At 39.7% G+C, this 13203-nt stretch overlaps 1 protein-coding gene across 1 annotated transcript in view; it reads right to left on the bottom strand.

Moving 5' to 3' along the window:
- LTBP1 (latent transforming growth factor beta binding protein 1) overlaps positions 1–13203 on the bottom strand; it is a 426823-nt gene that overhangs the window by 37627 nt on the left and 375993 nt on the right. The window contains 1 exon segment of the mRNA XM_032653008.1: positions 11165–11308. Coding sequence (XP_032508899.1) covers positions 11165–11308 — 144 coding nt within the window.

The following is a 13203-nucleotide window of genomic DNA, read 5'->3' as shown; positions in this document are numbered from 1 at the left end:
GTGCTTTTAAAAAATGATAAAAAAAACCTCTTCCCTACTAAATGCTATAGAGTTCAAATTACTGCCCATGATCCAGTTAGAATTTCTTATTTTAATTTTATGCTATGTCAGATAAACTGACTACTGCCGTCACAATTACTTAGATTAATACTAATGAAATATTTTCATTAGAACTGCTATCTACAGACTCTTAACCCAAAGAAACTATAGGGACAAGGGGATAACACTTGCCAGTAAGGATAAGACTTTAATCTCAATACCTACCTTTTAAAAAAAAGTTGGCAGATCATTATACTATGAGGAAAGTTTAATGATTTATTTTCATAATAGTTTCCTATGTATTTACCTTGGCAGGGTCAAACTGACTGCGGAAACCTGATTAATATGGCATATAACAAAGGTATTCTTAAAAATGTAAGTTCATAAAATTCTATCAGAAGAGCTACTGCCCTTTGTTTCCCCGTATGGCAGTAAAAGCCAGCAAACAAAACTTCGACCTATATATTACTCCCAGGATGCAGAATATCAATGAGAATGTAAAGGATCCCTCTCACCCTTGGTTCTGGCTAATTCTCAGATTATTCTACCTTTGACAATTCAGCTTGGACTCTAACTTAGTCTTAATAGCTGATGACGAATTCAAACCTAGAATAAGTGTCCAGGAAAAAACTGAAATGCGGATTCCTATGCAGTTTATGAAGTGGTTTTAAATCATTTCCTTGTGTGTGAAATTGGATAAAACCTGCCACATCCCTCGTCTCAACTAGCTTTTCAAGTGTGCAGGGGACAGACATGTGCTTTGCCTGCTTTCATGGAATGGATCACCATCACCAGTTCATTCCCTTCAGGCGGGGCTCCAAGCTCTTACACAGGGTATTATTGAGGAAAATTAAGGGTAGGTATTTTAAATTAATATGAAATCAATCATGAACCCTGTAAAAAATTTTTATAAACTTTCTCCCAATATGTGTGAATAAACTGACAGACTATTACTATGGACAATTCCACTCATTTTATTCAGTTTGCCTAAAACACAGTTATTAACGAATGCACTTAGAAATATAAATCAAGTCAGCAACACAACTAGAGTTTTGCCAATCAGGTTTACAGTCTATGTTAAAAGAGTGTTCAATAATTGTTTTTCTCTTTGTACAAAGTTGTAGCTATGTCACAGTTTTTATTACAATATGGAAACATTGTACAGTAACACTTCAATGAAGGCTGCTATATTCATAGGTAATTAGAGACCACAGGCTTCTGAGTCAAAAACTTCATATACATTTAAACACTATTTCTACCATGTTTTTTTATACTCACAGAAATAAAATAGTTTTTTCTTTTTTCTTTGGAAGGAAACTCAAAGGTGACTGCATAGGGAAATAATCAATATCACTGTATTATTCAGGTTCTACATTGGTTATTACAAGTTTTGCTCTTATTTTCTTTCCAAGCAGTTTGAAGCTTCAATGTTTACACAGCTGAAATTGAGGGTTAGTCAGGCCCTCATCCGTGTTTGGAAAGAGATGCAAATTCCTTTAAAAAAAACTGGTCCACAAAGGTCATTCTGTGAAAAGCTACAATTTCCTTATCTTCTTAACCTTTAAATAATTAACGGCCTAGAGCATTTTTCCACAGGGGGAACACTCCAATCAGTAAAGACATGTAATGTGATTTCTTTAAAAAATCTCTATGAGCTTGTCAATGTCGTTAGGGGAGGAATTTTTCTATCACAAAATAACTTTAAAAGATCAAGTCAAAAGTTATAGAAGGTGCCAAGCTCAGAAAAGAATGAATTCTATTTTTTGGAAAGATTTTATGAATAAGGTTAGCCACACTTCATATCTCATGCCATAGACTTCTAGGAAATATATTACTTCACCTCCAGTATTTTCAGATTTGATTTTTCAATATGTATTAAGAGGTTAGCTTAACATCTGTGTATAAAAAGCAATGTGTATATTTTAATCCCAGGGGTATGTATGGCTGGTGATAAGAAATGACTTTTTGGACCTCTCACGTGTGTGCCTTTTTTGAAGAAATTTTCAGATGCCTTTTCATGTGATACACAAAGTAACTCCATGAGCTAGACGGCACAGGTTATAGAGCATCCTCACTTTTTGGAGGAGAACATTTAGGTTGGGTCCAATGTCCAGTGCCTAATGCTTTCCCTAAACCTCTTCTGTGGGGCTCAGCTTCTTAACATTTCAGCGAGCATGAGCTTGTTTTGCTTTGCCTTTGCCCAGGGGGCAGCAGACAATCCTGCTGATGTAGAGTTCAGTGACAAAGCAGCATGCAGCGTGACCCTCTTCCCTTGCTCTGAATATTTAAAGACAGGGTTTGAGCAGTAGGTACCACTGGTGAACTGCCCTTTCTAGAAGCTCTTCTCTCTTGCTTTGTCAGAAAGAAGAGGATGTGGGTGTGCACTTACAGGATTATTTTCTGCTTTAGTCTTTCCCTAAATATGTCTAATCTTAAGCTTGCTGTTGGAGTGGGGAGATCTGGAACATTTCTTTGGTTAGAGTGGACACAAACATTCTAAATGGCCCTTGCCTTTGCTTTCACTTTCCACTTGCAATATTTTGTGAAGGCCTTCAGATGCCAATCCCCTCCATATCCTTCTGAGACAGGATGATGACAGTGACCCAAAAGTCACATCACAAATACGTGTGAGTAAACAATGCCCCCAAATGAAACACCTGCCCTAGTCCTGAAAAAGATATCAATTTATAAAAGTCTGTGTCTGTAATAATGTTCAGCAAATGACTTTGAATAGGATTACTCAGTAAGCTTTCTCTTTATTTTAAAAATCACCACAGGCACTAATGTTTTAGTATATGTGCTGCCGAAGCGAGCACAGCACTAATGTTTTATACCAACTCATAATTTTATGAGAGAAAGCATTCCAGTGTAATAATCCAAAGGGAGTAAAAGAGAACTTGGAAATTCATTTTTTTCCCCTCGTTTTCTCATTCAAAGACTTGGAAGATGAGAAGTGTGTATGTGTTTTAAGTGGAATTTAAAAGAAAGCCATTGGTGAGTTTCAGAAAATAAGCACTGACAATAGGAATGGACTGAACATGAAGGGATGCAAATAAAAAGGAAGATCGTAGAAAGGTGGTAACTTCAGATAGTAAAAGACATGGAAGAAGTCAAAATAAAGTTTAGAAAGTGAAGTGCGAGAGCAAAAATACTTTCAAAGCAATGCCTATCCTTAAAGAGGTCAATCAGGTGGTCAGGTATGACAGTGCAAGGAAAGCAAGCTGGGTATGTAAGCCACACTGTAAAGGGTCAGGGGGCAAGGCAATCCTGGAAGGCTGCCTGGAGGAGCTGACATTTTGAGTCAAGTTCTTGAAAAATAAACTTTAAAAAAATTGACTAGAAAGTAAGGTGTGACAGAGGTGAGGAGGAGTAAAAAGTACAACTCTCCTTAGGTCTGTGTGGGTAGAGCGGGCAAGGGGAGAAGTGGTCTGTGGCAGGAGTCACAGAACTGATTTTGAGAACAAGAGAACAGGGCAGCGTTGCATTAACATGTGAACAAGATAGGTGTGTTTGTGACTTAGGTGCTGAGGCAGAGGACAATGCCAGTCTCTATTGGAAGAGAGTCGCCTCAGCCTTGCCAGGTGGAATGGAGGATATTTTTGGTTTTGCTTTTTCTGGTGAAGAAGTTAGAAGACACCGGGAGGAGGGAGCCTGGGATAGGAACAGGCTGGGGAGACGGTGAGAAGTGAAAGTCTCAATGATGGAAATATTATTAGAAACTGGAGAAGTCAGAAGAAAAGCGGGCAGACCTCGGTGGAAGAAGAGACTCCTGAAGGCAGAATAAAGCGGCCCAGAGAAAGAAAACCGGGAGACGCACACTGGGACGAGGTGCAACAGGCAGCACAGTCGGAAAGGAGATGACGTCACAGAAGCATGAGAGCGGTCACAACACCCGCACACGTGCATGGCGAGGCCCTGTGAGGACGACCTCAAGAATAAAGCCACATCTGCAGCGACATGTAAAATGTCTGGAAACGTTTAAAAGGAACTGTACAAACCATTCCTCTCCAGGCCTTATTGGTAGTGAATTCTAGGATACAAAATGCATTTCTAATGCAACAGTGTGGTGTCTCTTGTATTAAGAGGATAAAATGGTTTATGTACATGGTTTACTTAACTGATATGTCAGTTCATTCAAATATCAACACCTCTTTATTAAAAACTCATTTTAGATACTATACACAGCAAGCATAAAACTTCATGAAAATAAAAGCACCATTTGGTAGTAAACTCTTCTCACTCTTGTTTTTGAAGGTGGGAAGAAACCTGACTTTTTTTTTTTTTTAAATAACAAATGAGCATATCTTCCTCAGCCTTAGCTGAGGAGTAAGACCTCAGGAGTTTTATGGCATTTTACAATGTCATGTCATGTTTTATGGCATTTTACAATTCTAAATACTGTGGTTTCACTGTCTTTAATTTTTTTCCTACCAAAGGTCTTTTTTTTCCAATCAGAAATTATTTAAAAAAAATTCTTCCAAAGTTAATTTATTTTACAGGTTACCTAAACACATTAAAAAAAAAAAAACACCGCACTGTGCCAAATATAATGGTTGAGTGATATTATATGTGGTCCCATGCCTTTAAAAAATATGTGCATACACAAAACCCGTAGTGGACCTCTCCAGGAACAGAGAACAAGCACGCTGTTTAGGTTCAATTGTCAGAACCACGAGGATGATTTGCACAGTTTCCTCTGATAGCAGGGACCTGCTCTTTTTAAATTTTTTTCCTCTACTTGTAATTTAACCAAAGCACATAGGGGTACTGTCCCCTCTACCTAGAAGTGTGAATAGATCAATTAAGTGTGGTCCATGATATTTTTTTTTTTTTTTTTTTGCCGTATGCGGGCCTCTCACTGTTGTGGCCTCTCCCGTTGCAGAGCACAGGCTCCGGATGCACAGGCTCAGCGGCCATGGCTCACGGGCCCAGCCGCTCCGCGGCATGTGGGATCTTCCCGGACCGGGGCACGAACCCGCGTCCCCTGCATCAGCAAGCGGACTCTCAACCACTGTGCCACCAGGGAAGCCCCCATGATACCTTTGATAAAATGAATAATTCTTACTCTGCAGAACGAGCTGGGAATGAGATGATGGGATACAGAAGGAACACATTCTCGAATGCGGAGAAGCCTATTACTCAATAGGCTACAGTGTCTGCTGTAGGTCAGGCACGATGCCTAGCAGTGAGCTGGGTGACAGACAATACAAAGAGGAATGAATGACTGAGGATAAAGGGTCCTGTTACCCTGCTGATGGATTTGGACTTCATGCTGGAGGCAGGAATGAGCAGCTGAAAGGGGTTTAAAACCAGATGTATGTTTCAAAAATGTCAATTGGCAGCAATGTGGAACAGGAACTGATGGGAGAGGCAGGGAGAGAAGTCAGAAGGCAAGTGCCACAGTCCAGGGAAGATAGGCTGAAGGACTGGCCCAGGGCAGTGGTAGCAGAGGAGCAGAGAGATTTGAAGGATACTGTTGAGGTAGAGATAGCAGAATGTTATGATGGCTTGGATGGATGGAGAGAAAAAGTAAAGTATGACTTCAGGATCTATAGTATGGCTGTTTGGCAATTAATGAGTGTACACAGGGAGAGTAACAGGTTGGAGAAGGAATGGTAATTAATTTGCTTTTGGATAATTTTAGGCAGAGATGCTTCCAAGACACCCTGGGAGGAAGGTCCAGTAACAGGCAGCTGGAAATAGGAGTGTGGCACTCAAGAGAGAGGTGGAGAGGCATAGACATTCACTTGGTCATCCACACCAAGTAAGTAATACTCCAGGTAAGTTGACTTGGAGAAGAGGATAAAATATCCCAGGAGAAGAATACAGAGTAAAAAGAGGGTTAACCATGCAACTCTCTGGGACGTTATTATTTAAGGAATGGCGAAAGAAAGAGTCAAGGATGAGACAGAAAAAGACCAGAGCAAGAGGTAGGAGGATACAGGGAAGAGTAATGTCCTGAAATCAAGACAAGGGAAAGGGGGAGGGAAGATGAGAAACTACTGTCACAAGAGGAAAGAGTTTCACCCGGATGAAGGGTCTGAGGGCTCGATCTCAGTGCGTTGAGGATCAACTGGGAGACAGTTCAGTGGAGGTAGGGATGCCCCTTCAAAGAATCTGGAGGTCAGCATGGTCACAGAGATTATCCCTGGATGGTAACACAGCAGGGGATTTTCTTTTTTGATATATTTTTGTATTTGCCAATTTTCTAAGAATATGCATTGTTTCAATAACGAGAACAAAACAAAGAAATAAAGTGAAAAGGAAGCCAACTTTTAGAAGAATGTGCTGTCACGGGATCCTCAGCCTTGAGAAGTAGAATTAAGGGGAAAGACCTTGGAGTCGGGTTCCTGGGCCAATTCTGCCAGTCGTTAGCAATATGGCCCTACGTATAACATTTAGAACTTCTCTCTGGGCCTCAGCTTCCTCACCTGGAAATAAAGTTGCTGGGCTGGAAAAACACTAGGGTGTTTTCTAGATGTAGAAGTCTAGGACTTAGCTTGCGATGTGAGAATAAGCTCTCAAATATATTAGAGAAAACTGATATTTAAGGAAACCCTATCATGAATTGTGTGAAGAACCATTATTGTATAATACAAATAATCTTTAATTTCTGATCTTGCTTATTTATAGATCTTTAATTTCTGATCTTGTTTATTTATAGATCTTTAATTTCTGATCTTGTTTATTTGCTTGTCTTAAAGTGAAGAACAATTATTACACAATGCAAATAATCAGCCTGATTTACATGTTTTATAATTTCTGATCTTGTTAACTTTGTTTTCTTAAAGCAAGGCACACCTGCATTAATTATAATATATATCTTTGTGTTCCTTTCATTATACCTTCTGTTTTAAAAATAAAATTCAGTTCCCACCACCACAGAGTCTCCCCTCTGTGCACCAATCAAGACAGAGAACAGCATTTTGTGTGTAAGGCTTGAAGGCTGCAGTTGCCAACACTAAATATTTACTGCTACCCTTAGAGTGCCCAAGGACATAAAATTTGTATTGAGTAATTATCACAGGCACTGAGGAAATAAAAGCATCAGGCTATATTTCATAGCCATACCCTCTTACAGGTGATGAGTGGTCTGATATGGACATTTTTTAGTTATTTCTGTTTCAGGTGCTTTTATGCAACGTATAGCAATGTAAATTAGTGGCCAAAGGCCCAGGCAATGAAAACATTAGACCAGACCTAAAAAATTAGGTGGGAGCCAACAAGTATTTTAGAAATAAAAATCCTAGGACATTAAAGTTCAAAAGTACCTTCAAGGTCACCTGGGACAATGTCACGCTGGAAGTAGGAGCCCTTCTGCCAGCCAGTGAGTATCTCACCTGTTCTTGGACACCTCTAAGGAAACACCCACGATTTCGTGAGACAGGTATGTGCTGACTATCTCTAGCTATTGCAAAGTTCTTCTGCGTACTGATCTGAAACGTGCCTTGTTGACGTCCAGCCCCAGTTCTGTCCTCAGTAAGACACCACTTCAGATGATGACGCTACTGCTTCTTGTTAGAATGTCTGCTGTCCTGGGGAAATTTTAAAGCCGAGGAGATATTACAGCCTAGAGAGCAAATTTATCTTTCTTTTCCTAATTACCTTCCAGGAGGGATGAGATCTAAGCTGTTAGTCTATCATGTATATAATGAAATTAATTTGAATCCTATCTTGATAAAAACTTTAACTTCAATTTGGTACAAAATGTTTTGTTCTGTATAACAGCAGATTCTTTGACTGGAGTATGATACAAACTTTTAACTAGCCTCCACTGAACCACCTTGTTAGATGAACTAATGTTCTCCTGTCCTCTGAAAAACATCCTGGCTGATGCCCACAAGCAGGTGGAAGGCTCACAGCCAGCTGGCTGTTCTCAGGTGGGTCAGCATACTTCTGTACTGACGTGTTGAGCGGTATGCCAATGGAGACTCAGCTACGTTCATTCTCAAACACTCTGTGCCAATGTATTGATTATTGTAATTACATAATTAAATAGTATATAAACCAATAAAATATGAATGAGTAGAAGAGTTGTTTCTAGAACAAGTTAAACCTTTAGAAAGACTAAGGTTAAAAAAAGTAAGAAAGAAAAGAAAAGATTATCAAGCTAGGAATGGATAATACAACTGCAGAAAATCGAAAAAAAAAAGTGAAAACCTAAAGTGACTTTGCACTTATTTACTCAGCAAAGGCCTTTAATTTCTTACTCCCTTTAAAGTGGGCAGTGTAGATAATGCATAATAGATATGGTTTATGCAAGACAAGCCCATACGGAATGCAAACGGATTTCTACCCGAAGACAGACCTTGGCTCTTCTTCGGAGACTGGGGAATAAATGTACATTACGTGCTTTAAGTTAAAACTTAAATATTTAAAAGATGTGTTATCTGTCTTTATGATTTCCAGTTTTAATCACCTTTTCCAAACAAGTGGGCTATGATGAAGTCTGATGAAGTGTCAGGGAGGGAAACTCTTGCTGCAGTTTATAGCCGATCTATCTCTCAGGATAGAGAATTGCTAAAATGAAGATGTTATCATAGACAATCTGAAGACTCCATACAATCAGTTCGCATTTGCCAAGAACCCTACAAATTGAGGTATGGTAGAAGTCAGAATTGCCAGGAACTATACAAGTTAATAAGCTTATCCAGTTACTAAGGCAGATTCTACTGACATGGACCAATAAAACGACTGAGTGTGTACAATATTTGGCAGAAGCCAGAGAACTATGGGGAAAATAAGCAAGAAGCTATTAAAGGATCAGATATAATGTTAAGCGGAAAGAGAAACTAACTATGTATTCACTGGCAGACAAGCTTTATGAAGCTGAGTATTCAAAATGCTGTTCTTTGCAAAAGTAGGAGAGTACTTAGTGAACTCTGACTGGAAGAACTTTCCAGAAAGAGTCAATGAGAGAACAAGGAGATAAAGAGAGCAAAAAGGCAAAGCAGGTGTTAAGGACTTGGTTACAGAAGAACTTAAAAAATAGGAGATGAGGAACAAGGCTTACAAAAAGAGCCACTGTAAAGTTTTAAGAAGTAGTTTACAGTGAGCTAATCCAGTTCATCAAAAATGGTTCAGATCGTCTCACGATCCTATTAAAGCATTATTTTTTTTATTTTTATTTTTTTTTGCGGTGCGCGGGCCTCTCACCGCTGTGGCCTCTCACGCCGTGGAGCACAGGCTCCGGACGCGCAGGCTCAGCGGCCATGGCTCACGGTCCCAGCCGCTCTGCGGCATGTGGGATCTTCCCGGACCGGGGCACGAACCCGCGTCCCCTGCATCGGCAGGCGGACCCCCAACCACTGCACCACCAGGGAAGCCCCTAAAGCATTATTAATCTCTACAAAAGACACGAGCAAACTTTAGGATCCCAGACATGTACCTTAATTGAAGCTGTGTGAACTGAACAAACCACTTCTTGACATTACTAAAACATTCCAGCAAAACTGTATTTATAGTTCAAAAAACCCACCATCTCAGAAGAGGTCACAAAAGGAAGAGAAATAGATAACCCTTATGTGTTTGGATTTTAATACTTCATATAGTACTTAGTTATTAACAAATGGCTTTTATGTATATAATTTTTAAAAAAGGATAAAACTCTGTGAGGTAAATATAACCTTTGTTTTATAGGCGAGAAAATTGAAACTCATAGATGCTGAATGATATGCCCAAGCTTACATAGCCGGAAAATAGCAGACCAGAACCCTGGTCATTCCAGTTTCAAGTACTACAAAAAGTTTGGAAAATAAAGGAAAAAACTAAAATTTCTATTAATTCTAATAATTATCTTTTTACATCGTCTTTCCTTCCCTCCCTCCACAGACTGTGATCACTGGAGTATCTTTTTTTTCACCTGACATTGTACAACATGCATCTATCATTACTACCTAACCTTCATATAGATGACTTAATGACTATACAATATTATATGTGAATTATTCCAGTCAAAATAATACTACGGGGAAGGTGCTACTCTATAGACCCAAAGACAAATAAGAGAAAGGCAGTTACTTCACTAGTCCTGTCACTGACCAGCCAGGTGTTTGATTTTTGGTTTGTTTTTTTCCATTACAAGTAGAGCTAAAATGAAAAGTCCTTTCTTTATGGCTCGTGCGTTGCAGGGGTGGTCACTGAAGGAAGAGCAACCCTTCCCTCCAGAAACACTCTTTCCCGTCACAGTGTTTTTGAATTAGTGTCTGTACATTTAATTCTGCACCATCACCTTTCTATATTTAATCATTGAGAAGAAAATGTGTGTGGATGAAAATATTGTTATATTTTATTCCCTACTGCTTGCGAAGATAATTATCTCACACAGAACAAGTGTACCCTATTGAGGAAGAGCGAAAGCTTTCTTAGAAGCATAGATTTCTTAGAAGCATAGATAAAATCAACTGGGATTGAGCAAGATAGTAACACAGTCTATGTTTCATTTTATTTGGGTCTCAAAGGACCATTTAGTCTCCTGCTTCCCTCAAAATATAACCATGCTTTAGCCACATGGCATAAACTAAAACGGTGATCTGGAAGTTGATGATGTATCTGGAAAAGCATCAGCTCTCCATTTCAATATGTGCCATGATGACACAGCCTCCATCAAATTTTAAACAAACACAATCATAGCCACTCTCTCGGCCAAATTCTGGGGGAAAAAAAGCAAAAAACACCTAAGAATTCCAAGTGGAAGGAAGTCTTTGTAGGTCCTGAGGGGCCTTTAAGTTGCTTTCAATTTAGAGAAGTGTCAAAATACGTTTCTCCAAGGGCCAAGAAAGAAGAATTATGCAACGTAATGAGATGTTGCCATATTAAACCCGGGGCTGACGGTTCTGAGTTTTAGGCAATTCCCAGCCAATGTGCTCATCATTTTGGATCCTTCACCCTCCCCATGGCGTCTCTGGGTTGGAAAGCACATTAGAGGCCATGTAGCTCCAACAGTCATCACCCACATCCTAATTCCACTGATAAGGCAGGCTCGGAAAGAGCATGGAAGCTTCCAGAAACAGCACGGCGCCAAAATATTTGGTTATTTCTTCCTCACTCCCAGAGTGTTTGGCCCAAACCTGTGTAGGTACAGGTCCCTGAGAGAAGCCCTCCGTCCCGACACAGTGTCACTTACCTGCCGAGGCCCGGGAGCGGCACTGCCCAGTCATCGGGCTGTACTCCTGGTTTTCATCAACGCACACACACAGGAAGGACCCTTCTACATTTTCACAGAAGGCTTCACCACACACGCCACTGAGCAGCTCACATTCGTTCACATCTGGAAAAGGGAGCACAGATCAAGTCAGACGTGTTCCTCACTCCTGACAGCTCTTTGTTTTACCAGCTGTGCCAAGACTAGTGGTGTCTGCTGGAAACAAGGTGACCCCCTGGGAGCAATCAAACCCTTCAGCTATTTGGGGGGAGGGGCTCCCAGAGGCAGGGCTGAAAGCTTTGGTTTGTGTGAAAGGACCATGAAAACACAAAGCAAAGTTTCCAAACTCCGATCCTGGCTTTAAGGAACAACTCGGAATTGTACTGCAAGCATCGTAGGTACACTTTGTTTAATTTTCTCTTCCCTGACTTTTTGACATAATGAGGTCTTAAATAATATGACACTTCTCTCTCAGTTCTTAATTCAAGGAAAATTAGCAGCAGTGGCACGTCAGAAACTGCAGAATTCTTTAAGTGCATTTTTAGAAATTGTTTTAAATCTACTCAAATGTCTAAAACTATAGTTTCCTAGCAGCCAAGATGTCCATAACTTAACAACCAGAATTCAGGTTGTGTATCCCTTTGAGAACTGAAGGAACAACCCCTGTAAGTAGTTACTGGGCTATATTAATCATTCATGGGAAACAAACTGGTCCAGTAACTCCTCAGTGATTTCACGATGCCTTTAAAAATTCTGTTTGGTGTTCCACAGTGTCATTTCTATTTTGCCAGATATTTTTCTTTTGTACTTAAATATACTTAATTAAAACACTAAAAACTCACAGATAAGTCCATTTTATTTAAGTACATAGCCATAAAGAAAGGCTAAGTTTATGTTTGCCCTTGCCCAATACTACTTTTTACCCATTCTCCTCGGAAGAAATTTTATTAATGAGTGTCCAGTTAAACAAAGCACCTGACTTGGCATCTGAAATGCTCATGTATTTTATGCATTAAATGTGATTAAACATCTACAAACATCAGTTTTCATGAGCACACTCTGAGATGGTTTATACAAAGTTAAAAATTTGAGCAATTATCCAAATCATTCAGGAAAAAAAATACTATTTTCACCTGCTATTCCCAGTTAATTGGACAAAAAGTTTATGTCTCTTGACTTATTTGGATAATTACCTCGGTTTTCCATTTCACTTTGTATATAAACAGATATAAATCCAATGAGCTGAGTTTTGCTTATGAAAAGATATTATGACAAAGTAAAGCAGACAGTTTGTATATTTAATCAACCTGGACAGTCATAACTTAGACCAGAAAAATTGACTTTAGAAATTTGCCAGTTTGCATTTATCAATTTTAGGTAACTGTCAAATGGAATTTTCTACTTTCTAACCTGTACTATTTCCAAGGCCATTGAAGTCTCTCCTACCAGACTGTACATTCAATCAAAAAATATTTTCTAGTTTATTTCTATGGGTCAGACTGGGGAGACAGTGATGATGAGTCAGGCAGGCCCAACTCCTGCCTGCAGGGAGCTTACTGTCCAGTCAGGGAAATTAATCATATACTCATACAGGCCAGGAGAAGTGCTGGGAATGAAAAGTACAGAGCACGATGACAGCATGCAACAGTGGACCTTAAGTGCAGGGGTGGGTTAGGGAAGTGATATAGGAGCCAAGATCTACCTGAAGGATGCGTAGATAAGAAGGCTGGGCAGCCAGGGTCCAAAGCAGAGGGAAAAGTGTGGCCAAAGGCTACAACCCCAGAGGGCTGATTCATCTCTTAAACTCTATAGAACACCCAGAGTGGTGAGGTACATATAAGAGGTGTTCAGTTCATACTTTTCAAAGAGAGAAGAAACAGACAAATATAACGATATTTGTTGGGTTCATTAACATAACAAATATTCCTTCTATAAGGGTGGTATTTTATGGGTCAAAATGAAGCATCAACATGGGTTCGGTGTGCTCCTCTGACTGGTTAGAAATGAACATTAACCAGGGG

This window comes from Phocoena sinus, chromosome 13, assembly GCF_008692025.1.
Source record: "Phocoena sinus isolate mPhoSin1 chromosome 13, mPhoSin1.pri, whole genome shotgun sequence".
NCBI classification, from domain to species: Eukaryota; Metazoa; Chordata; class Mammalia; order Artiodactyla; family Phocoenidae; genus Phocoena; species Phocoena sinus.
The sequence above is the reverse complement of the archived record's forward strand: the minus strand, read 5'-3'. Positions and strand labels throughout refer to the sequence as shown.